General features: G+C 56.6%; 2 protein-coding genes across 4 annotated transcripts; one reads left to right on the plus strand and one right to left on the minus strand.

Moving 5' to 3' along the window:
• The first annotated feature begins 1,654 nt into the window (after window positions 1–1,654).
• On the plus strand, window positions 1,655–3,783 carry B3GNT8 (UDP-GlcNAc:betaGal beta-1,3-N-acetylglucosaminyltransferase 8). Its single transcript, XM_072776805.1, has 2 exons — window positions 1,655–1,822; window positions 2,207–3,783. Exon 2 carries the CDS (start codon window positions 2,239–2,241, stop codon window positions 3,430–3,432), a length of 1,194 nt encoding a protein of 397 aa, XP_072632906.1. The 5' UTR covers window positions 1,655–1,822; window positions 2,207–2,238; the 3' UTR covers window positions 3,433–3,783.
• Window positions 3,784–4,023: 240 nt separating this feature from the next.
• On the minus strand, window positions 4,024–23,850 carry BCKDHA (branched chain keto acid dehydrogenase E1 subunit alpha). Of its 3 annotated transcripts, XM_072776775.1 has the most exons (9): window positions 23,692–23,850; window positions 15,042–15,224; window positions 14,849–14,935; window positions 10,876–10,984; window positions 7,696–7,857; window positions 5,908–6,114; window positions 5,566–5,707; window positions 5,184–5,355; window positions 4,024–4,532 (listed from the first exon to the last, which is right to left on the minus strand). In XM_072776775.1, the coding sequence occupies exons 1-9, from the start codon at window positions 23,797–23,799 to the stop codon at window positions 4,362–4,364; spliced, it is 1,341 nt and encodes a 446-aa protein (XP_072632876.1). In that variant the 5' UTR covers window positions 23,800–23,850; the 3' UTR covers window positions 4,024–4,361. The 3 variants fall into 3 exon arrangements, with proteins under 3 accessions (XP_072632876.1, XP_072632886.1, XP_072632896.1); XM_072776785.1 differs by lacking the exon at window positions 7,696–7,857; XM_072776795.1 differs by lacking the exon at window positions 5,908–6,114.
• Window positions 23,851–24,039: the final 189 nt, after the last annotated feature.

A 24,039-nucleotide genomic window follows, 5' to 3' on the forward strand; every position in this document is an offset into this window, starting at 1 on the left:
GGGGGGGGGGGGGGGGGGGCGGGGACCCAGAGCTCAGAGAGGCTGAGTTACTCAAGTTGGAGCTGCACTCCCACCCCAAACCGTGTTCCTCAAGAAGGCACCTCTTGAGTCACTCTTGATGATGGACTTTCCCTGTTCCAACTGCTGGTGGTTTTCTCCTCCTGACTGAACCCAGACTAATGCCCATAGCAACCCAAACCCTACCGAGACTCCCAACTACCCCCAGGAGGAGCAGTGTCGGCACCCCTGGGAGAAGTTAGAAGAGCCAGGGCAGCTCAAGGCAGGGGAGGGGGGTGGGTGGGCTTGCCACCTCTCCCAGGCCCAGGGTGGGGGAGGCTGGGGCCCTGGCTTGCTGCCTTTCCACTCTCACTCCCACTCTCACTTCTATTGCATTAACATCCGACACTTCCTCTGCACTCTCTTCCTCCAGCTGCTCCCATGGGCTCCATTACTCAAACTTGGGAGTTGGAAATCAGCTCTGGACAGATAATCAGCAGCTGCTGACAGACAAGGTGCCAAGGATGAGATGATCCAGACCGTCCTCCCAACCCAGGGTGGAACAAAGGGGGTCGGGTCAGGCCAGGCTCGGTGGGGCCCTAGGTCCCACCCTTAGGCCCAAGGTTCTAGGAGGTCCCAGGTAAAGGAGGCCCCGCCTGGCCGCCTCCCCAGACAGCTGCTGCAGCCCCAACAGCAGAGGCCCCCAGAGGGCCGGGATGCAAACACGGGCAAGCACCTTCTCCTGTCCCAGGGGGCCGGATGTGAGCTGTACCGGAGTCACGGTACAGCTGTGGGCGGGGCCAGAGCAAGGACAGGGATGGATCCCCGCCCCACTAGGCAAACACCAGGCACCAAAGGGGGCGGAGGAGGTGCCAGGGTCAGCTCAGCTGGAGTGCCCCAGTGCCCCCACCCCACCCTCCAGCTTGGGCACTCCAGGGGCCCCCTCCCCTTCCCCTCCCATCTGGGCCCCTCCAGCTCCTCCTCGGCTCTGGCCATCTGCTGGCGCCCTTCCCAACCCCACCCGGGTCTGTCGCCCACCGGCCTCTGACTTCTCTCTCCTCCCACACAGGGGCATCCAGCTCCGCCTCCCTCCCTACCCTTTCTCCCTACCCTCTTCTCTTCGCCTCCCCCTCCGTCCCTCCTCTCTCTCTGCCCCCACCTGCCTGGGAGGTTTCCCCCCATCCTGCCTTCCCCACTACCCAGACTATCTCTCCTCCCCACCAGCCCCTTCCCCACCCCCACCCGACTCCTGCGGCCACAACACACCCCATCTCTGGCACAGCCGACCCATCCCCTTAGCACATTAACTGCCGCCAGTGCCGCCGCCGCGGCGGGCAGGCGCCAGCCCCCCACCTCCCCGCCCAGCTCCGCCACTTTGGGACTCTGCCTGTCCCTGGGCCATCTCGCTACTGCCCAGCCCAGTTCGGGCCTGGCCCTCAGCCTCACCCTCCCTCAGACTCTCCCAAGCCCCTGGCTCTCCCCACCAGGCCTCGCCGTGTCCCCCATCTGTGCCTTGGCCACCCTGCACCTTCCCGCTGTCTCACCAGAAAACCAGCCCCAACACGCCAGAGCCCCAACCCTCAGGTTGGCCTCCTGCCCTCCCCCCTCCCTCTCCTCCCTTCCCTTCTCCTCTCCTCCCCTCCGTCGCCCCGCCCCGGCCCCTCCCGGCCCCTGGGGCCCTGGCGGCCTCCCTCCCCGCCCGTCCGGACTGGCTGGGCTGGGCTCCGACTACAGCACCGCTGCACAGCAGGGGCTGAAGGGAGGGAGCGAGGGAGGGCCTGACCAGAGGGCCCGGACGCGGCGCGGGCGGGAGCTGTACCCAGAGGTAAAGAGGAGGGAGCAGGTCCTCGGGCCCCCCTTTCCCTGGGGTGGGGATTGTTGGAACGAGGGAGGCTGGGTTTCTAGAAGGTGAAAGAGCTGACCCCGTGATTCTGATTCCCGGTGAGGGAACGAAGAGGGGCTAGAATGGCCCAGTCCCCAGTCCCTGGGGCAGGGTTGCAGAATAGGTCGGTGGAAGGGGCTGGGCTGGGCTGGGCTGGGTGTCGAAAGAACTGGAACTAGGTTCTGAGGTCCAGGAATAGGGAAGAGCCAGGTCCTGGGCGGGGGCGGGTTTAGGGGCTGGGGCTGAGGCTAAGAGAAATGGTTACGGGGGCTGGCGGAGACTGCTGCCCATTCCTGCACCCCAAAGGCCTCTGTGGCTTCTCCGCAGCTCCCGCGGCCACCCCTTCCAGGCTCCGGGTCATGCGCTGCCCCAAGTGCCTTCTCTGCCTGTCAGCGCTGCTCACCCTCCTGGGCCTCAAGGTGTACATCGAGTGGACATCCGAGTCTCGGCTAAGCAAGGCCTACTGGGGACCCCGGGGTACGGCACCAGGCCCCACGCCAGCCAGCCCCGAGCCCACCTTGCCAGCTAACCTCTCTGCCCGGCTGGGCCAGACTGGCCCACTGCTCTCTGCTTACTGGAACCAGCAGCAGTGGCAGCTGGGGTCCCTGCCCAGGGGTGACAGCACTGAGCCAGGGGGCTGCCGGGCTTGGGGGGCTGCCGCTGCTGCCCAAATCCCAGACTTTGCCTCCTACCCCACGGACCTCCAGCGCTTCCTGCTGTCAGCAGCCTGCCGGAGCTTCCCACAGTGGCGGCCAGGGAGTGGCAGAGGCCAAGTGGCCAGCTGCTCGGGTACCGACGTCCCCTACCTGCTGCTGGCTGTCAAGTCGGAACCAGGGCACTTTGAGGAGCGGCAGGCTGTGAGGGAGACGTGGGGGAGTCCGGCGCCTGGAGTCCGGCTGCTCTTCCTGTTGGGGTCGCCGGAGGGTGAGGGGGGGCCTGACCTGAGCTCCCTGGTGACCTGGGAGAGCCACCGCTACAGTGACCTGCTGCTCTGGGACTTTCTTGACGTCCCCTTCAATCAGACGCTCAAAGACTTGCTGCTGCTGGCGTGGCTGGGCCGCCACTGCCCGGGCGTGAGCTTCATCCTGCAAACTCGGGATGATGCCTTCGTACATACACCTGCCCTTCTGGACCACCTGCAGGCCCTGCCACCCAGCTGGGCCCGAGGCCTCTACCTTGGTGAGGTGTTTACCCAAGCCAAACCCTTCCGGAAGCCTGGAGGACCCTACTACGTGCCTAAATCTTTCTTTAAAGGTGGCTACCCAGCCTATGCAAGCGGAGGGGGCTATGTCATTGCTGGGCGCCTGGCACCCTGGCTGCTACAGGCAGCGGCCCGTGTGGCCCCCTTCCCCTTCGACGATGTCTACACTGGGTTGTGCTTCCGTGCCCTGGGTCTGGCACCCAGGGATCACAAAGGCTTCCTTACAGCCTGGCCAGCAGACCGCACTGCTGACCCCTGTACTCTCCGGGACCTGCTGCTGGCGCAGCCCCTCAGCCCCCAGAACAGCATTCGGCTCTGGAAACAGCTGCAGGACCCTAAGCTCCAGTGCTGAGTCTCGGTGGAGCTGGGGAGGGGAGGGTAGGCCTGGCCGGAACCTCTATGCCCATCCCTGGCTCAGCTTCTCCCTCTGGGCCTTGGTGTGAGGGAGGAATCCTAGAATCATGACTGCCTGAGCCCTTTCTGGGTCCCCCCAGGCAAGGAGCTGGGCAGCAGAAGGCAACAGACTGTTTCTACTTCTTGTTTTTGAAAAATATGCACCCCCTACCCAGACCTGGAGTCGTCCTTCTGCCTGTGGGGCCCTGGAGAAGCTGACAAGAGTAGAGCTCACCCGCACCTTGACCTTCACACTGGACTCCCTCCTCACTCTTAGTAAACAGGGCCAGCTCTGATGGCCTCCCAGTTACGTTGCTGAACAGCTGCTTGTTCCACCTAAGGGAGACCAGGAGACCATCTCGGGAGGGCCCCCACCCCCACCCGGTCTGCTGAACCGGACTCTCCAGCTTGCTGAAGTTTCCGGGGGAAGTACACCTCTCAACAGCCTGGCCTCCTTTATGTAGAAGGGGGAAACAAGGGGTGGTCCCCAACCAGTCGTGCTAGGCTCTCCTCCTACCTCCCAATCTCCAGGAAACAGACCAGCAGGGGGTACAGAGCCAAATACAGAGTTTATTGGCCACCTGCTGACCACCTCTCACTTTGAGGAGTGACTTCCACAGGCTGACCCACCACGCCCACCCCAGAGGGGCTTCCAGTCCTGGAGGCACCCTGGCCCAGCCCCTGGGAGAAGGCACTGTAACAGGCAAAGAGGGGCCACTGGAGCACCCCCAGGTAACAGCCTGGAGGAGTGGGGATGGGGGACTGAAGCCCTGGCCCCAGTATTTTGGAGGGAGCTGGCCCTGGAAGGAGGGTAGCATCTTGCCACTCCCTGGGTCCCCCAGAGTGGGACTGCCCCTTGGGGTAGTTGAGGTGGGGGATGAGTGGGCCTCACTTCTCAAAGTGGTCCAGGGGGTAGTGCTCCCCGTAGGTCTGGAGGTGCCTGGCCAGGGCCTCCTGCTGCTTGCGTAGCTGGGTGGGCATCTCCTGGTACACGTCTGAGAAGAGCAAGTTGGGGTTGGGCTTCGGCTTTCGCTCCGCCTGCTCAAAGGCCTCCATCACCTGGGGGATGGGGGATAGTAGACATGCAGCCTGTGGGATATCAGCGCTTGGGAGGGGTTACCCCTCAGCGCCTGGGTTCCCATATAAACCGAGATAAGGATCTAGCAGTGGTGAGAACTAACAACCTCGTCAACTCCCCCCAAAGTTGGCCTCTCCTCTCCTGCACCACTGGGCACTGCCCTAAATGCAAGAATTGGTTTAGCCTCTCAGCAGAACTAGGCAGCAGGCAGTTTAGAGGCAAGGAATCCAAGGCACAGAGGGGACGCACCTCAGTGATGTCCTCGGGGCCCAAGCCAGGGTGGTCCTAACCACTGGGCACAGTGCCCCGGCTCCCTAGGCCATTGAGGGCCGCGCGTGGACCCGGGTGGGACACTCACTGCACCTAACGAGGTCACCTACCCTCTAACAATGGTCCTCCATGTCCCTGCTCAGATATGAGGGCGTGGAGGGCAAGCATCGTGCCAGGGACACAGATAGAACCAGCAGAGGAACATAGGCAGCCCACCGTAGCAGACCACACTTAGGGGCATCACTGGGCTATGCCTGAGCCTCCCAGTAACGTGTCCCCCAGTCCTTCCAGGATTCTCCGCCATTTCCCACCCCAGAACACGTCCCCTGAGGCATGGGTTTCCAACAGAAGGAGGCCCCCACCTTCTTGCGGGACTGCTTCCTCCAGGCCTTCTCCTGCTCGTCATCCCACCAGCCCCGACTCTGCAGATAGTGGCGCAGCCGGGAGATGGGGTGGTCCTGCTTGTCCCAGTAATTGACCTCGTCCACTGACCGGTAGGCTGAGCTATCGTCACTAGTGCTATGGTGACCGATCCTGCCAGTGGACAGGGCCAGGTTCAGGTTGAAGCCCCCCATTGTAGGTCAGGACTGGGGTGGGCGGGGCGGTGGATGAGAGAAGGGATGGCAATAGAATAAAGGCAACAAAGGTGATCCAACACAGGCGATGGGGTCATGTTCTGGGGACAGTGACCAATGCAGGGGAGATGGTGTCAAGACCGCAGGGGAAGAGGGGGGAGGCAGGCACCTGTAGGTCATGGCCTCGATGAGGAAGGGCTGGTTCTCTGCCACGGCCCGCCGCCGGGCCTCCTTGGTGGCATTGTACACAGCGAACACGTCGTTGCCGTCCACACGGATGGACATGATGCCATAGCCCGGGCCTCGGGCAGCTGTGGGGACAGAGAAGCAGGTTGGACCCTGGGACTCAGATGAGGACAATGAGCAGAGAGCAGGGAGAGGGAAGGAGAGGGGAGCAAGCAAAGCAGCATTCCGGTGACCTTCCTTGTTCCAAACACCAGGAGGAAAAAGGCCCAGGGGGTGGGAGGGAGGGCATGCTGGCAGACTGGGGAGCAGCCTGCTGGGACCCTACCAATGCCGTCCCCGCGGTACTGCTCCGAGGTGGGCGTGGAGATGGCATAGCCGTTGTTCCGGCAGAAGAAGATGATGGGGCACTCGAGAGTGGCGGCGAAGTTGAAGCCGGCATGTGCATCCCCCTCGCTGGCCGCCCCCTCCCCAAAGTAGCAGATGACCACCCTGTTGGCGTTGGCCCGCTTGGCCGCGTAGGCTGCCCCCACCGCTGTAGGGAGAGAAGGGGGTGAGCAGGAGCAGAGCCACATGCTCTCCCCACCCCACCAGCTCTGACCTCTCGCCCAACCCCACAACCTGCCTCAACCCTACTCTTGCCTCTCAGCTGACGGCCGCTGCCCTCTCCAGCTCCACAGGCTCCTCTGACTCCAGGCTGTGCCACCCCCCACACCTCTTCCACCTTCACAACCTGGCTAGAATCTGACCCCGGCCCTCTGCCTCTTTCAAGGCAATCTACTCCACCAGTCACCTCTGGCCTGAGTTCCCAGACCTGAGCCTCCTCACTGGCCTCCCCACCCCCACCCCATTACCCTAGGATGGCAGATGGCCAGATGCAAGTTAAAAATGGTCAAAGTGTGAACCAGGCTGACATTCCACCCCAGGGGCTCTCTTTCCTAAGGCTCCCATTCCACTCCAGGCAAAGGTCAAAGGCCCAGTTTCCCCTATATCTGAACCCTTCCTGAACCTCTAAGCCCATCCTGCCGCCACCCCCCACCCCTTGCCCCCAGTTCCCCAGGCTCCTCCTGCCCCTCAAGCAAGCACTTGCTTCAAGACCCCACGTGGCTTCCTCCCCAGCTCCTCTTGGTCTGTACTGAAATGTCACCTGTGGTATGACCCCCACCTTCCTCCATGGCACACACAGGACTCCCTCTCGGCTTTGTTTCTCCCTGCAGGACTTCTCAGTCCTGATCTGCTCCCAGTGCCCCTCCTGCATGCTTACTGCTGGTCTCCCCCACATGGAGGAGGGCTGAGATATTGTCTGTCTCTCGTTCACTGAGCCTCACATGATGCCTACAAATAGGGACTCCATATATTGGCCCACTAAGCAGCTTAATGGTCACTCAAACGGAAGGTAAGGGCCAGGGCCCAGCCTCCTGGAAATCCTACCTACCTTCAAGGAATGTGCCACATCCCCTCACAAAGCCGTCCTACCTGCCTCCCACCTCAGAGGTGCAAACAGCTCCTCATTCCCAGAGCACTATGACCTGACAGGTAAGGTTGGGCTTTCCTAGCAGCCCACTGCTGAGCCCCAGGGACACACCAATGCGTGATTCTTGTTCACTGTGGGGCGGAGCCCAGCCCAACCCTGGACCCCTCAACCAACCAGATGGCAGGATCCAGAGGGCAGGGAGCAAGGTCAGGCTCCAGGGTCTCCAAGCCGTGTGGATGCAAGCCTCTCCCCTGTGGGGTCAACTTCCCAAGCTGTCACTTTTGAGGAAAAGACTAGCTGTTCTAGGTATTGTGGACTTCCAGAGTAAGCTTCAGGGGTAGTCAAACTCCAAGGACTGAGGCAGAGCAGGGTCGGGGGCAAGAACTCAGCTCTGGAGCCACAGCCACACCTGAGTCCCTGCTCCTCACTGCCTGCCGGGCAACCCTTGGCAAGGAAGTTGGTATCCGCTCAGTCATGCGCAGCTGCTGTGCCGGTGAGGGTGAGCGGATGAATGAACGGGATGGGATACAGTCTAGGACACCAGGGCCCTCCTGAAGAGGCTCCCAGATGAACGGTGTCTGTAAAGCCTGGAACCGGACCAGCGTTCTGACCCCAAGGGATGCAAAGGGGCCGAGTCCTCACCCTGCGGGATCTGCGTGGCCAATGGAGAGGAGATGGTGACGAAGTGGCGATCCTTGCAGCCATAGTGCACGGGCATCTGGCGCCCCTTGCCCGGGTCGCTGACGTTACCGTAGCACTGGGCCATGAACAGCTCCAGGGGATAGTCTCTGTACATGAGCACACCTGGGGGGAGGGGGGAGGCAGCTGTGTGAGCCTGTGGGGAGGCGGGGGGATAGGAATGGGGGTGTTCCAGGGCATGCTCCTTTCTGTCCAGGCTCTGGCTCCCTGTCCTCCCTGGTGGTTCCAGAAAGGAACTGGCCTCAAACTACAGGGGAGATTCAGATGGTTGTGGCAACCAGGCAGTAGGGCAGACTAGAAAGCATAGGCCTGTCCCCAAAGGGAGGTCAGTGTTCCAGCCACCTGACAGCTGCTCAGGGACGCTGGGTGGCCCAGGTCTTCAAAAGAAGGCAAAATCTGGCTTAAGTTTTTTTTGTTTTTTTTTTTTTTAAATGAGAAACTACCTGATGTTTCTGTTTCAACTAATAAAATTACTTCAGAAGTCATTCTCTTAACCAAACAAAACTACGGGCTGCTAGTGCACAACTTCTGAACCAGAGAGACAATATCTGAATCTGCTTATGATGGTAAAATCCTTCCTTCAAACAAACCCTCACCACCAAATGGAACTGCTCTGAGTGTAGGGGGTCTTGCCTGCTAAGTCAGAGGACAGGAGTTGGTTGAGATGGTCCTGGGATGAGCAATGACCCACTATGGCCCACCTGAAAAGGGAGGGGATCGTCACACCTGCACCTGAGGGGCCAGGCTGGGGTTCCAGGACACCAGCAGAAACACCCAGAACCTGAGCATTACAGAGCAGCTGGCTGGCGCAGGCATTTCCAAATCTTTTCCTTTACTAAAGGAACTCTTTCTTCACATGATGACATAATGGGGGTCACATTCTACAGGAGTCACATTCTGTGCAGGCTGTGCACATCTTCCCTGAATAACTACAATATGGGGGATGTCTGGGTGGCTCAGTGGTTGAGCATTTGCCTTCGGCTCAGGTCCTGATCCCGGAGTCCTGAGATCAAGTCCTGCACCGGGCTCCCTGCGGGGAGCCTGCTTCTCCCTCTGCCTGTGTCTCTGGCTCTGTGTCTCTCATGAATAAATAAATAAAATCTTGAAAAAAAAATTAACCACAATATGAGAATAATGTTTTGTGACAGGCGCCTTCATCCCAAGCACTTTCCAGAGGTTAACTTGATTAAAAACAACCCCCCGAGGGTGGTGAGATTATTCTCATTTACAGATGAGGAAACTGAGGTAGGAGAGCTCCCATAACCAGCTCGAGGTCACACCGCGAAGTGGCAAGTGGCGGAGTAGAGTGCCCGGGGCCACACAAAACTTGCATTTCATGACTAAGCCTGCAGAAGAACGGGGTAGGCAGTGGAAGGGAGTAGGTCTATTTACCAGCTAATGGGGTGCCACCTCCGAGATACCCCACACCCACACACACACAGTGAGCATCGCCCAGACAATTGGCTCTGCAAGCTTGCACTTGAAATGGAGGTTGGGGTGAGGAGCGCTGGGTGTGACTTCAGCTTTCACCATTCATGTAACCAGATGTGGGATTTCCTGTCATGCAACACACACTCACACAGAGTGGCCACACTGTATATAAAACAGATCAAAGGGGGGATGCTCTGGTTGAAACAGGAAAAGGGAGCTGTGTGGAAGGGGCTGCCTCACAATGCGGTCCGTGGCCCACCACATGAGAGTCAGTGGGTGGGGACATTACAAACATAGCGTCCTGGCCCCAGGGCCTGGGTGGTTCTGACTTGGCCCAGGAAACTGCAGGCCCTGTGGCAACTACTGCTCTGGATGGAAACGGTGCCGTCTCTGAGCTCCTCGTCACGAGTGTCCCTTCCTGCCCAGTTACCATGGTCAGCAATCCATGTACATCCTTGGTTCATACCAAACAGCCCCGCATACGCAGTGAGTGAGGGCTGACTCCTGGAGACCCCTGCTCCACCCCATGAGGCATGTGGCCTGGGTACTGGGACATGTCCCGGGCTTTCTATCACCTGACTCAGACAAGGAAACATGGCTGCTGGGTGGCTCCTTCCTCCAGCGGGGTCTAGGCAGGTAAAAGGCAGTAGAGCCCCCACTGCTTCCAGCACTTAGAACAGCACCGTAGCCTATGAGAGCTCAGTGAGTGCCAGCTACTGGTCTGAGCACCCTTGCTCTCCCCACTTCATCGCTGGGGACTGAGAGAGGGGAGTGGCTGCTGAGTCAAGGCCAGGTACAGAATTCAGTAGTTCCTTCCCCAGCGACTGTGCACCCCACATAGCTGCTCAGACTCAGGGGCTCCTTGCCGAGGCCTCAGCACAGGAGGGATCCCTCCTGCAGGGCAGCCAAGGACCACCGTGGACCAGCTTGCCCCACCAGCCTGCATCCCTGCTGAAGAGTCCCAGGTGAGAGGCCTGCACATCATCTCCAACTCTGAGCGCTTACCCAGTGCCAGGCCGTGTGCTGATGGCTTTGTATGCCCTGCCCCACGAATCCCCCCCCCATCACCCCTCAGTGCTCATGGGTCTGCTTCATACTTCATCTCCTCTCCAACCCTTCCCTCCTGTCACTCACTCACTCAGAAGGGGCCAGATCCTCCCTGGAGTTGCCAGGTCCCTCCTACCTGCTCTGCTCCCTAAAGGGCACGGTGCTTGGGAGAGGCCAGGAGCGCCCCATACTATGGATGGGTCCCCGTGTGTGCCCACCCCAGAGCCAGGCCTGTCCTGACTGCGTGCTGCCAGCACCCCCAGGGCAGGGGTCACAGTACCATCATCAGTTCTGTATCGGAGACCAGAACACGGAGGCTCACAGAAGGGAACGGACTTGCCCCAAATCTGACAGCTGGTAGCCGGCAGAGCATGGGCAGCCACTAGTACAGGCTCTTCCGTACAGTGCTGCCTGGCCTCCAGATGGAGGAAGCCTGCCTCCACAAACTCCTGCCCCCGGCTTCACTCTTTCTTGCTCAGAAAGCTCTTCCTCCAGCTCCTTAGACCTCTCTGGCATCACGCTGCTCCTGGACCAGCACATGGGTAGCTGATTTGAGACTAGCCTTCCCACCAGGAGGCACTGGGCCTGACCTGCCTCCGTGGGGACCACAGACTCAGGCCTCCAGAATCTGGAGAGCAGACATACCTGCCTCCCGGTACTGGCCAAACACCAGGTCCGTGTTGTCCAGGGCTGCTGCACTCCCCACATGCGTCCCTTCCTCGCCATAGTTGGTCATGTAGAAGGAGATCCGGCCCTGCGGGGTGCAGGAGGGCCTGGGCTCAGTTATGTTGGCCAATGGCAGGGAACCATCCAAATAACTAAACCAACTTCTGGAGACTTCATCAATCACCAGACACTTCCTGGGCTGGCCCCACTGGGGCTCCCACCTTCACAGAAGAACTGCCAGATTGGTGAAAACCAGAGTGATGGAGCTGTGACAGGGAGGCCCACATGGCTGTCCAGCCCACCATGAGGGGCACCAAGGAGAAAGGCCTGAGCCCAGCAAAGCTGGGGGTAGATGCAGGCTTCCAGGCAGAGGAAGCAGTAAAGGCCACGAGGCAGGAATGGCTGGGATAGTAAGTGGGAGGAGTGCGGACAGGAAACGTGGGAGAGGCAATACCAGGAAAGCTGTGAATGGCACACCTGAATTTTACCTTGAGAACTGCACCCACGGCTCTCCTCAGGGGAGTGACCATTTAGAAAGGTCTCTCTGGCTGTCAGGTGGGAAATGGATGGAATGCAGCCCAGCCAGGCAGGAGGGGGTGGTGGCCTGGCCTGGCCATGGCAGGAGGAGCAGAGGGGTGAGTCTTAAGCAGAGTCAGAGCGCCAGGGAGCAGCAGACCCTGCCAGCTGGCCACACCAGTGCCCTGAGTGGACTCCTTTCTCCTGAGCCCCCCAATCTCAGAGCCTGGAAAGTCCAACATCAGGTTCCCAATCTCCCTTACAGCCAGAGGTAGCTGTGGGACACAGTTCTGGCCAGAGACTTAAGAGCAGGTCTGCTTTTGCTTTCTTGATAAAAAAGAGATGGGTGTAGCTGGCGCCAGTCCTTCTTCTGCCTGGCACACAGCTGTGAGGCTGGACCAGGGGCAGCCATCTTGTGACAATGAGGCAACAAGTGTGGGATGAAAACCAACTCGCCCACGATGGTAAAGCAGAAAGGTAGGAAGTCTGGGGTCCTGATGTGGTGCCAAGTAGCAGAATGGATTTCTAACTAAACCCACAAGGACAAAGTAAATTAGACGGGAGAAAGTTCTGTGAGGCAGAGAAAGGAGACAGGAAGGAGAAGCAGGTCTCCAGTTTGGGCAGATGGGTAGATGGTGGCACCCTCTGCTGAAAAACGCTCTAAGGGAAAAAGTCGCCCAGGTCAAGTTTGGACAGGCTGAATTTGGTGTACGACATACAAGGCAAGAAGCCAGGTAGATCTGGGGCTAAAAAGTGAAGTCCAGCTGGAGAGTTGGAGAACCTCTGGCATAGAGCCAGAACTAGGCTCCCCAGCACCATGTGAACAGTGAGAGCTCAGGTGAAAGAGCCCTCTGCCCAGTCCTCATGTGTTCTACAGGGATGGCTTTCCAAGTGGTGGGAGAACGAGATGAATACTACTTTCTTCTAAGTGGGGAGCCAATTAAAAGTTAATTGACCTCCCACAGCCACGTGGGCGGATGCTGGCCACTTAAGGCCTGGGAGAGCTGTGGAGAGTGCTGTGGGAGGAGCCTGAGTGCCCTCCCACCCAGGAAACAGGACCTGGCTGGTGGCAGAGGTCACAGTTTGCCTCCCCAGTATCCTACCTCCCTTCCCATTTGCTAACCGAGACCTCATTCCACAGGCAGCAACTGCCTGGATGGAAAGACCACATCTTGGGCACACCTGGGTGGCTCAGTGGTTCAGCATCTGCCTTTGGCTCAGGGCGTGATCCCAGGACCCTGGGATTGAGTCCCACATCATTCTCCCTACACGCAGCCTGCTTCTCCCTCTGCCTATGTCTCTGCCTCTCTCTGTCTCTCGTGAATAAATAAATAAAAATCTTAAAAAAAAAAAAAAAAAAGACCACATTTTGGGCTCCCTTGTAGCTGGGAGGGACCGGTGCAGTGTCAGATGCTACTGGGTGGGACGGTCTGCAGAGTTCTAGAAAGGGGAGTATGAGGAGATAGCTGGGACATGCCATGTCTGACCTGCCAGCTTCCTTCACTTCCTGCCTGGAATGAGGCATGATGGAGGGAGCTCCAGTGGCCATTTGGTTCATGAAGGGCCCTCGAGGCTAGAAGCCAAAGCTGGGTCTCCAGTGACATCGTGGTGCCACCATACCAGCCCCAAACCACCTGTTCTCAGAATTACTTTATAGAAGACAAAAACCCTACTAATCTGTTTAAGCTACTGCATTTGTTTCTGTTGGGATTTGGAGGGAGCTCAAGGGGAGGTCCGTTAGTTACAGCTAAAGAGAAGCCTAGCTAATGCAAGCTGAGCCTTGACATACGAGTTGATCTTACTGAGGCCTCCTCTGTGGCAGCCAGTAGACAAGGGGCTTTATGTGCTGGGCCTCACAGAATCCCTACCCCTACCTTGCTATTCCCACTTGTCAACATCCTGAAGAGACTGAGGCAGAGATGGGAAACATCGCTGCCCAAAGTCATAGCTGTGACTGTACCCATATTGGCTGGATTCCAAAGCCCCTGTTTGTGCAGCCAACACAGGCAGGAAGGAGCCCGGGCATGTTGAGAGGGTGGGAGGGGTGGCCTGGCCTAGCGATAAGGCTGCGGAGAGGGGTGCAGAGAGCTGAGGCCACAGGGGAACAGGAAGGGCCAGACCTGCCCCTGTGGGCTGTGAGAGCCATGGGAAGTTTCTGAGCAAGTTTCAGGGTACAGGTACTACCCTAACTTGGAAAAACTCGCACATAATGTCCTGTGAGAGGGAGTCTGGTCAGAACTGCCCTGTAGGCCACTGGGCCTCAGGCTTTAGTCCAAGGGGGATGGTCTGGGGGCGTGACACAAATGCAGATTCTCAAGCCCACCCCTACTCCTGACCTACTCCTGGGCCCTTGGGTGGCCACTGCCCAACGTCCTTCCCCCCTTTCCCACAGAAACCCCTGGGCCCTGGGAGGGACAGATTCCACTGCTATCTTTACTTGGTTCCCGGGGATGGACACACGGTCCTCCTGGCCAGGGGCAGGCTCACAGCGGGGTCTGTGACCAAAGCCCAAGCAGTGAGCATTAATCATGGCCTTTTGCTGGAATATTAGTAAGTAGACCTTCTATCTCTACTGCTAAGCAGAAAGGGTAATTGCTGTGAGGCTGGCAGGGTGATAACAGCTAATATCTATTGTGTGCTGGCTAAACACCAGTGTCGCTCTTCCTGAGGCCATTACATATGCCACCACTTGTCTTTAAGCCAATGCCATGAATGAAGTACAGACAAGAAAACTAAGCAACCTTCCCAGGGCCCCAAAGCTAGAGAGTGACCAAAGGAAGACTTCAGTTGTAAAGTCCTGCTCTAGAGCCCCTACCCTGATCCTTTCTCTGCCACCTGTCCTGGAGCCTAGACTTTCCAGAGATAACTGCTGCCTGAGAATGAAGGAAGCCAAGATAGTAGAAAAGACACTTGGACAGAGAAACAGGTCTAATAACATTGAGCATCTTGGATCTAGCTACACCTGAAACAGGACCCTCTGGACTTGAAGTTATTTGAGTCAATAAATTGTCTCTTTGATGACACTGCTCTGACCGGGTCTCTGCCCACTGATACGGACACGGCTGAGGCTCACAGCACAATCTGACATGGGCACCCCAGGAAGCACAGAGGGTCACTCTGTTTCTCAGGACTGTGAGCTCCCAAGTGAAAGGCCCATCAAGTCTTCCTGCCTGTCCCTTCCCAGCACAGCCATGCCCCGAGCCTGGAACACAGGAGGTATTTTTAGAGATCTGGTCCATCCCCCTGCCCTTGGGCAGCACCCTTCCCACACTCTTCCTTCAGAGCACCAACAGAGCTCCAAGAACTCTAAGGATCCCAAGACAAAGGATCTCCGTCCCACCTTCTCCTCCTTGGGAGTTATCTTCTGGGCCAAGAACAGGCAGGGTGACCTCGGGTCTTTCCCAGCACCCCCCAGCGCCAACCTGAGTCCACGCACCTGCCGCTGGGACTCGTAGAGGATGCGGTCCATGGTGTTGAGCAGAGTCATGCTCTTATAGAACTTGAGCACCTTCTCCTGGGGCAGCTGTGGATGGAGGCACAGACAGATGTGGGGCAGCTGGGATCAGAGAGGAGATGGACAAGGGGCCTGGGCGTGGGGGGCACAGGGTGGGAAGGAGGGGGCCTCTCACGTGGGGATCCTCGCTGGGGTTGATGATCTGGCCCTGCCGGTCCATGACGCGGTAGACGGGGATCCCAGAGATGACATTGGGCTGGATGAACTCTAGCTTGTCTATGAACTCCGCTGAGGCCCCCGGGAACTGGGGCTTGTCATCCAGGGATGGGAAGTGCTGCTGCTCCTGTCTCTGGGGGTGCTGGGGAGAGAGAGAAGAGGGTGGGGATGGGGATACCTATGTCAGGAGCAGCAGAGGTTCCCCTGACTCGACCACATAGCAGCAGGCAATATGGCCTGGTAGTTAAGCCACCAACGGCCCCAGAAGATCCTGGGGCCGTGGATCCCAGCTCTACCACGTTCTTCATGTGTGACCTTGGGCGAGTTACTAGAACTTCTTTATGTCTTGGTTCCTCATCTGTAATATTTGGGCACAGATACACTCTATCCTACAGGGTGGCTGTAAGGATCAAACCACTCAGTAGAGTAGTGGCTGGCTCAAGAACCAGCAGCCATTCTCCCAGAGGCCCAAACTCTTCACCTAGGCATCAAAGGCCCCCCCAGTCTGGCCAGACACCCCCTCTCTGTCTCCCACTGCCACCACAGGTGTGCGCGCGTGCGCGCGCGCGCACACACACACACACACACACCCCAGTGCCCTCAAGTTGGCCAGATGGGCTCTTCGCTGACTCTGCACAACCAGAGCAGCTGCCCATAATAGAGCACGTCTGTGAGCTTTCAAGGGTCGGCCTGCCTGGGTTCAGATCCCTTGCTAGGTGACCATAGGAAAGTGACTTCTCCTCTCCAAGTCTCTCCTTTCTCATCTGTAAAAGGGAGACCACCTCATGGAGCTGCCATGACGCTTAAGGGAGATCATGCACATAAAACAGGAGAGGACTTAGAAGTTGAGCAAATGCTCGGGAAAATGTGAACTGTCACTTCTACCCCCACAGGGCTGCACCCACCTCTTCTCTAGAACATCTGTCATGCCCTACCCCTTGCCCCCCCCCCCCCCCCCCCCCCCCCCCCGGCAAACTTCCACACTTCAGTGACCTCTGAACTCCAGTCCTAACCCCCATCCTCCAGGCCCAGACTGACTCCTTCAACAAATATTTAAGCACCTGCTTTGTTCTGAGCCTTGTGCTGTGTTCTGGGGACCTAAAAGAAGCAAGACATCTGTCACTGCTGCCCAGCAAGTATGGCTGAGCCTGATTCGTCTTTGCCAGAAAGAAGCCTTGAACATGGCAGAGTGGAAAGGAGCCAGTTTCTAAAGAAGCAACCTAAGAGCCGAGAGCCGGGGGACAGCTAGGAGTCAGGGAAGGAGCCCAGAGGCCGGGGTCACAGAACACGCAAAAGGCAGAAAGTGAGGGACCGGATATCACTTGCGGATCCCAGAGAGTGGCTGAAGGGGCCCTGTAGGGGGCACAGCACCTCCTCAGCTGGCTGGGAAAGCCCTGGGTAAGATCACTGAGAAGCCTCAAGGTGCTATGGGATGTGCACCAACCCCATTTCTCGGCCCTGGAGCTAGGCAGCCTTCAACAAGTCTCACCACTGCAACTGCTCCCCTGCATCAAGGACTTGCTGGCTGCCAGCTGAGCTCTGTACCCACAACTTCACTGAGTGCTCAGAGCATGTCTGAGGCACAAAATGCCTACGATGGCCCTTGAGGAGGAAGCCAAGATATCGGGAGGCAAAAATCACCTGCACCAGAGCTAAAAATTTGTGAGTCAGGACTGAGCTTTCCAATTCAGGCTGGGCTCACATTCAGACCCCAAGGCCCCGCTCCTCACCCCAACTGCCACTGCTGCCCCGGTCATGGCCTGCTCGTCTACAGCTCCCTGCCCAGGGCCACCAGTGATTGCGGCTTCACTTCCAAGAGGAGCTCAACAAGTGTGGCCCAGTCCTCCAGGAGCTGGATCTCACACGGGTGCGTCCAGGTATGCCACCCACTCCCCCTCCTTTCATTGCCCAGGAGAGCATCCGAGCATCCGGGGGGGAAGTATGAGCACCGGGGCACTTATCTGCATTTGTGGCTCTGAGGAAATCAAGGAAATGACACTCCCCATGGCAGGGCAGGTCCAGGCCTGACAACGGGCAGCAGACTTCTCCCCTTGCGCTTGTGAGGGAAGCAGCTGAACGCTGGCCACCTGCACGCCTCTCCCCTCCTGAGCACCCACCCTGACAGACCTTTTCTTTCCGTCCCCCTGGAGGATCTGCAGTCTGTGACTGCCTCCCACACAGACCACAAGCTCAGTGAAGGCAGGGAGCAGGTCCAACTCGGCTGACACAGCAGACACTGGACAGGCCATTAATGAAGGGACAGATGAATGAGCAGTTAGGTTCGCTGGCCTCAGGCCAACTGACGTGGGTGCCAGGATCTTAGCTGTGTGGTTCTCTGCAAAACACCTTGTCCCTGGGACACCTGGGTAGCTCAGCGGTTGAGTGTGTGTCTTTGGCTCAGGGCGTGATCCCGGAGTCGAGTCTCGTGTTGGGCTCCCTGCATGGAGCCTGCTTCTCCCTCTGCCTGTGTCTGTGTCTCTGCCTCTCTCTCTCTCTGTGTTTCTCATGAATAAATAAATAAAATCTTTAAAAAAACAAATAAACAACAACAACAAAAAAAACCACCTTGTCCCTGCAAATTTCCCCATCCGTGGAAAGGCTGCATAGGGCTATTGCAGAAAGTTCCTGACATGAGGCACACAAAAGGCTCAGGACAGGCATGGGACGTATTATGAGGTCAAAACTTGGTAAAAAGGAAAATAAAAATCTCAGATGGCTAGGAACGGGAAACAGAAAATGACTGGCTCTTTGGGAAGAGGACAGGGAAGAACTGGGGAGAAGGTCTGGCAGCAGGACACACCTGAGTGTAGCAGCAGACCATGGAACCCAAGGGCGGCAGCTTAGGGGCCAGCAGGAGGCAGAGGACTGAAAACAGAAAGGGCTGTCAGGGCAGGACTCTGCCTGCCTCCGGAGACTGGAGAGCTGCCATCCAGGCACCCTGGCGCACCCCCACATTGGCCTCAGGCCTTGTGGGAGTGCAGGGGGGGCCTTTCCTTCCTGGGCCTGTGGAAATGCTGGGGCGCTGTGCTCACTGGGTGAGCGGCCAGCCCTGAGGAAATGCTCCCCCTTGGGAGGGGTGGTAAAATGCCCACGAGGAAGGATGTGACTCCACCCACTTTTTCTTCAGATTGCAGTGGGGGTGGGGATGCCTTTATCCTGGTGGCCAGTAACTTACAATGGCAGAGGCTACAGAGATCTGCACAAAGCTTTCCTGCTAATCCCCTCTGGCCACACAGGAAACAGAGAGGCCTGCTCTGGATGGCCCGACTGCCCAGCAGGTACTGAGGTGCCCCCTGCGGGGCTACTTCCTCTGGTGCCGCTGCCAAGGTTAAGGTTAAGACTCCCTGCAGAGTAGACTGCAGCCTCCTGACTGCATAACTAGAGCTCCCTGAGCCTGTTTCCTCCTCCAGAAGCGGGGGTATGACCACCAATCTCACAGGTCATCACGGGGACGAAAGGAGCACTCAGCCTGGAGCCCCGCACATAACCAACACTCAGCAAACACAGGCAGCTCGTACTGTATTTGATGATCCTTACTGTCAAGCAGGTAGCTACCAAATAGCACCAGGCCAGGCCCTGAACAGGCTGGAGGCGAGTGAGAGCCAGGTGACCAACCCTGAACACATAGGTTACGGTCAGGGCCACGACAGCCAGATGGTTGACCACGCAGCAGGGCAGGGTGACGGACTCCAGGGCTAAACTGCCTGCTGGGTCCCCTTTCCAGCAGCAGCGTCCCCGCGTGTCCCTGAACCTGCGTCCCCTTGTGGAAAGGATGAGAACTGCTACTCCACAGGCCTGGGGTGAGGTGGGTACAAAGTACCTGCTGGGGCTCTAGGTGGAACTTGTGCTACCAGCATCAGAAGGAACATGAGGAAAAGCTTTCTGGAGAAGGGGAATTTTGCTGAGGCCTGCTGGACCAGCAGGGGTGAGCCAGGCAGAGACTAAGGGGAGGAAGGTGCCAGTCCCCTGGAACTACCAAGGCCGAGGCAAGAGTAGAGATACTGGGAGACCCTGAGGACCTGTAAGGCTGTGGCAAGTTAGTAACAAGAGCTAACTCAGTGCCACACAAAGCACTTCCTTGACACTTCTGTGTTCTCTGAACCCAGTGAGGCAGGCACTATTGCCTCACTTCTGTAGAACAGAGATGGCCCCAGTCTCAGAGAGGTAAAGTGACTCGTTCAAGAGCAGGGAGATCACGAATGATGTCAGCCTATGAATCCAGGCAGACTGACTACAGCTACCTTAGGAGCCTGGAGAGAAAGGTGGGGTCCGGTCGTGGACAGTTTTGTGGATGTGCCAGCGAACTGAGTCCTCTGCATCTAAGATAGCTAAGGTCACTCAGACCCAGGGGCTTCCACAGCACTACGCCGCCTGGGGCACTGCTAGTGGAAAGCCCCGAGGGAGGACATCCTTTCTCTGACCACACCAGATTTACTGTCCCTGGAGAAGAACTGCAGCCCCCCACTTTTGAGATCTTACTGAATGCTTGGGATACATGGGAAGTGCCTCCTAAGGACCATTTCCCTTCATCTTCACACCTCTGAGGGTGGCACTACTGCTGTCCCCATTTTACAGATGGACATTGGGGGACGGGGTAGGGGGGAAGGGGTCAGGAATGCTTCTCTGAGGAAGTGGCCCTCAGCCGACACTTAAAGGACCATATTCCTACCAAGGCCTCCAGGTGGACGGAGCTTATCCAAGGGAAGGAAAAAGGACCAGTGGCTAAAGTTCAGGGAGGGAAGGGCACAGTGAGGACTGAGGCTGGCCCCTCCAACCCAGCTTCTCCAGCCCAGAAGGCCCCAGGCAGAAGCTGCTCATACACGCCAAGGCCAGACTCAGCAGCATGTTGTAAGACTTGAACCAAAGCCCTATGGCTTCTCCTGGCAGCCTGGTACTATGGAGAGAAACTGGGCTTTAGAGTCCAGAACTCCAAGTTCAGACCTCACCTCTCTGGGCCTTGGTTTCCCCACTCGTCATAGGAGAAAACACCTTGCAGTGTGGCTGTATTAGATAGAATAATGGTGTGCAATGGCAGTGTAAATCATAAAGCATTTCCTGATGTGAAAAACGCAGGCTAGTTCCTTCAGACACCAGTCAAGAGGGAGATGGACCCATATGGTTAGGAACTGGTAATGACCATCTCCATTCGTGCCTCAGCACACACTGGGCACCACCACTTGGAGATAATGCACAGGGCGCTAGAGCACTGGGTCCCCAATAGGCTGCCCCCGACAGCTGGGTCGAAGAAACATCATCACTGATGATCCACACAGACTGAACTCTAGATGTTCCCTCCCTCCCAGAGGAGGGACTCCAGTCATCCCCCCTGCTAAGCTCAAAGAAGTGAAGGGACATGGCTGGGGTCCCTCTTGCTTTCTGGGGTGGTGGCTGAGACTCAGGACTCCTTGACAATTAAGTTTCCTTTCTCCTCTTCTCCCTGAGCACTAAAACATCTGCTATGAACTGGAGGGGGAAGGAGGGAGGAAGGACCAGGCAAATGCCTCCCTGAGCTACAGGGTGTTTAGTTAAGAAAGCGATGAATGGGGAGAGGTAAGCAGGCAGAGATGAAGTCAGACAGCCCCAGCCTTTCCCCCGACCCCCCTGTACCAACAACCCATCCGTCAGCTACAACACCGCCTCTCAACCTTCCTCCAAAGCACTATCTCTGGGCTCAGCCTTGATGGGCTGAAACTGCATCATCCAATATGGCAGCCACCAGCTACTTGTGGCTATTTAAACTCATTAAAATTTTAAAAAATGAAAATGTCAGTTCCTGGGCCATATTAATCACATTCTGAGAGCTCAGTCGCCATGTGTAGTTAAGTGGCTACTGTACTGGACAGCACATATCCAAAACTTCATCATCGTCGCAAAATGTTCCAGTGGATAGATCCTGGTCCATAATCAACCCCTAAATTGATTAGGGATGCCTGGGTGGCTCAGTGGTTGACCCCCTGCCTTGGGCTCAAGTCATAATCCCTGGGTCCTGGAATGGAGCCCCAAATCAGGCTCCCTGCTCAGTGGGAAGTCTGCTTCTCCCTCTCCCTCTGCCCTCAACCCCACTCATGTGCACGTGTGTCTCTCATATAAATAAATAAAAATTTAAAATACTTATTTAAAATCTTCTTTGAAAAAAAATAAAATAAAATAAAAATAAAATCTTCTTTGACTAAATGCCATTACTCCTTCCCTTCACTCAAAAGTCTCCTTTTTAATCTGAAAAAAGTACTGAAAAAAGTAGGAGAGGGGTGCCTGGATGGCTCTGTTGGTAGAGCATAAGACTCTAGATCTCAGGGTTGTGAGTTCGAGCCCCATGTTGGGTGTACAGATTACTTACTGACTAAATAAATAAATAACATTTTACGGTGCCCAGGTGGCTCAGTCAGTTGAGCATTTTGCCTTTGGCTCAAGTCATGATCCCAGAGTCCTGGGATCCAGTCCCACATCACCTCTGGCTTGCTGCTCAGCAGGGAGCCTGCTTCTTCCTCTGCCCCTCACCCACCTGTGCTCTCACTCTCTCAAATAAATAAATAAATAAATAAATAAATAAATGAATAAATAAATCTTTTTAAAAAGTAAGTGGGGGGACGCCTGGGTGGCTCAGCAGTTGAGCATCTGCCTTTGGCTCAGGGCATGATCCCGGAAACCCGGGATCGAGTCCCACATCGGGTTCCCTGCATGGAGCCTGCTTCTCCCTCTGCCTGTGTCTCTCATGAATAAATAAATAAAATCTTTTTCAAAAAATAAGTGGGAAAAATAAAAGTGGGGAAGAAAAAAAAAAAAACAAAGACTATAAAAATATATAAATTTAGGGCAGCCCCGGTGGCGCAGCGGTTTAGCGCCGCCTGCAGCCCAGGGCATGATCCTGGAGATCCTGGATCAAGTCCCACGTCAGGCTCTCTGCATGGAGCCTGCTTCTCCCTCTGCCTGTGTCTCTGCCTCTCATTCTCTCTCTGTGTTTCTATGAATAAATAAAACCTTTTAAAAATTTTTGTTTAATATATAAATTTAAAATAAAATATAATAAAAGGTAGATATCTGAAAGACCCCCTCCAAAACCCCTATCCCATCACCCACCAAAAAGAGGGGAGTCAAGAGGGAAAAGTTATAGGGAGAGGGAACCAGGAAGGAAACATTTAATCAGCCTCAAATGACCTTTACCTACTTTCTGCCCTAGTCCTGCCCACCTCCTCCCCACAGGCCCAGCCAATGGACTAAGAAGGACTGGGATTGGCCAGGCAGGATCTGATTATTCCAAAAAAAGTGACAAAGAACCGCCTAAAGGCACCAGGCTACCCCACCCCCAGCCTGCTCCAGGAACCCTCCCATAATCACCTGCTTTGAGGACTCCTTTTCCTACCTATTCTCCCTCCTCTCAAACCTGGCCCATCCTCTCTCCCCAACTCCTTCCCTGCTCTTCTCCCTAAAGTGTCTTTCCCATAGATTCTATCTTCCTTCCCTAATGAATTAGGGAATCAGAGGGTCAGACCCAACCCCACAAAATCTTGGCGCTTTTCCCTCCAAGGGCCCTCACCTGTTCAGGTCCGACCAAGGTCACCTCCTTTCTTCTCCTGATCTCCAAGGTCAGTTTCTCTCCCTTCCCTCCACCCCCACTTTCAACAACAGTGACCAACATTCCTATTGCTTGTATCAAATACCAGGTCCAGTTCTCAGCACATTACATACTTGATTTTTACCACAACCCTACGAGGTGGTCAGTTAGCATTATAGAAAGGGGAACGCGCCCCTCTGTTGAGGTCCGGAGGGGCAGTCCTCTGTCCAGCATGTGGGGGACAGGAACCCGCCTTCCCAAACACTACTCTCTGACCTGGGAAATTTCAGTTCATGGTTCCGCAGCCCAAGGCCTCTCTCCCACTGAACGAGCTTCTAAGTTAGACTTCCGCTGTGTGAACTTACAGTTTGCAGCATCAACCCAAGGGAATTCTGACACTTTTGATAAGAATTGAGGCATCTCTCAAGTGTTACCCAGAAATGTGGGTGGGATGACCAGGTGGCTCAGTGGTTGAGCGTCTGCCTTCCGCCCAGGTCCTGATCCTGGGGTCCTGGGATCGAGTCCCCCATCAGGCTCCCTGCAGGGAGCCTGCTTCTCCCTCAGCCTCTCTCTGGGTCTCATGAATAAATAAAATCTCAAAAAAAAAAAAAAAAAAAAAAGAACAATAGTAAAACAAACGCAGCGCACTATAAAAGCCCGCGTCGGAGAAGCTGATCTCTCTTTTCTCCTTCCTGAGGGGGAGCCACACCCAGAAGCCTCAGCCTCGGGCAGTCGCAGTCTCCAACGCCTGCGGGGCAATGTCTCGCCGTCCCACCGTGTCCCTCCACGCGGCCTCCCGTGGGCATGAGTGGCAACTAAAGCGGAACCCCTTCTCTCTCTCCAAGTTGTCTCCCTCTCTCCGGGCCCACAGAGGAGGCTGCCTCACTTCTCCTCTCCTGAGGGAGTGGAAGTTCTTCCCGAATGTCCTCACGAAGCAGCTCTCTCAGCCCCGGTCCCTTCTGTGACAGCCCTTCGCTCACTCCCTGCACGGACCCCACGTCGGAAGACGGCGTTGACATCCCTATTCTCCCTCGGGAAAAACTCCCCAGGTACTCACAGATCTAGCCAGCCCCCGAGCCCAAGGCCGGCGCAGGAGCAGGAGACCAGCCTGGCCCAAACCTCGCCTCGAGCCCCAGACCCTCGCTGCCGCCGCCGCCACCGCCATCTTGGCTCACAACCCCTCAGAGCTCCGCCCCTCTCCTCGGCTAGACTGGGGGCTGCCCCTTCAGGAGCCTGACTCAAATGCTAGCACCGCCCTGCCAAGAAACCACCAGCGACCCACCCTGCAGTCTCCAGGGCACGGGTACGGGAGGAACAAACAATCTAGCTTGCCAAAATTACTCTCATCACCTCATCTTAGTTGTTTCTGTAACAGGCAAAGGAGAGGACAACCTGACCAGAGCCT

The sequence above is a fragment of the Canis lupus genome, chromosome 1, assembly GCF_048164855.1.
Source record: "Canis lupus baileyi chromosome 1, mCanLup2.hap1, whole genome shotgun sequence".
NCBI lineage: Eukaryota > Metazoa > Chordata > Mammalia > Carnivora > Canidae > Canis > Canis lupus.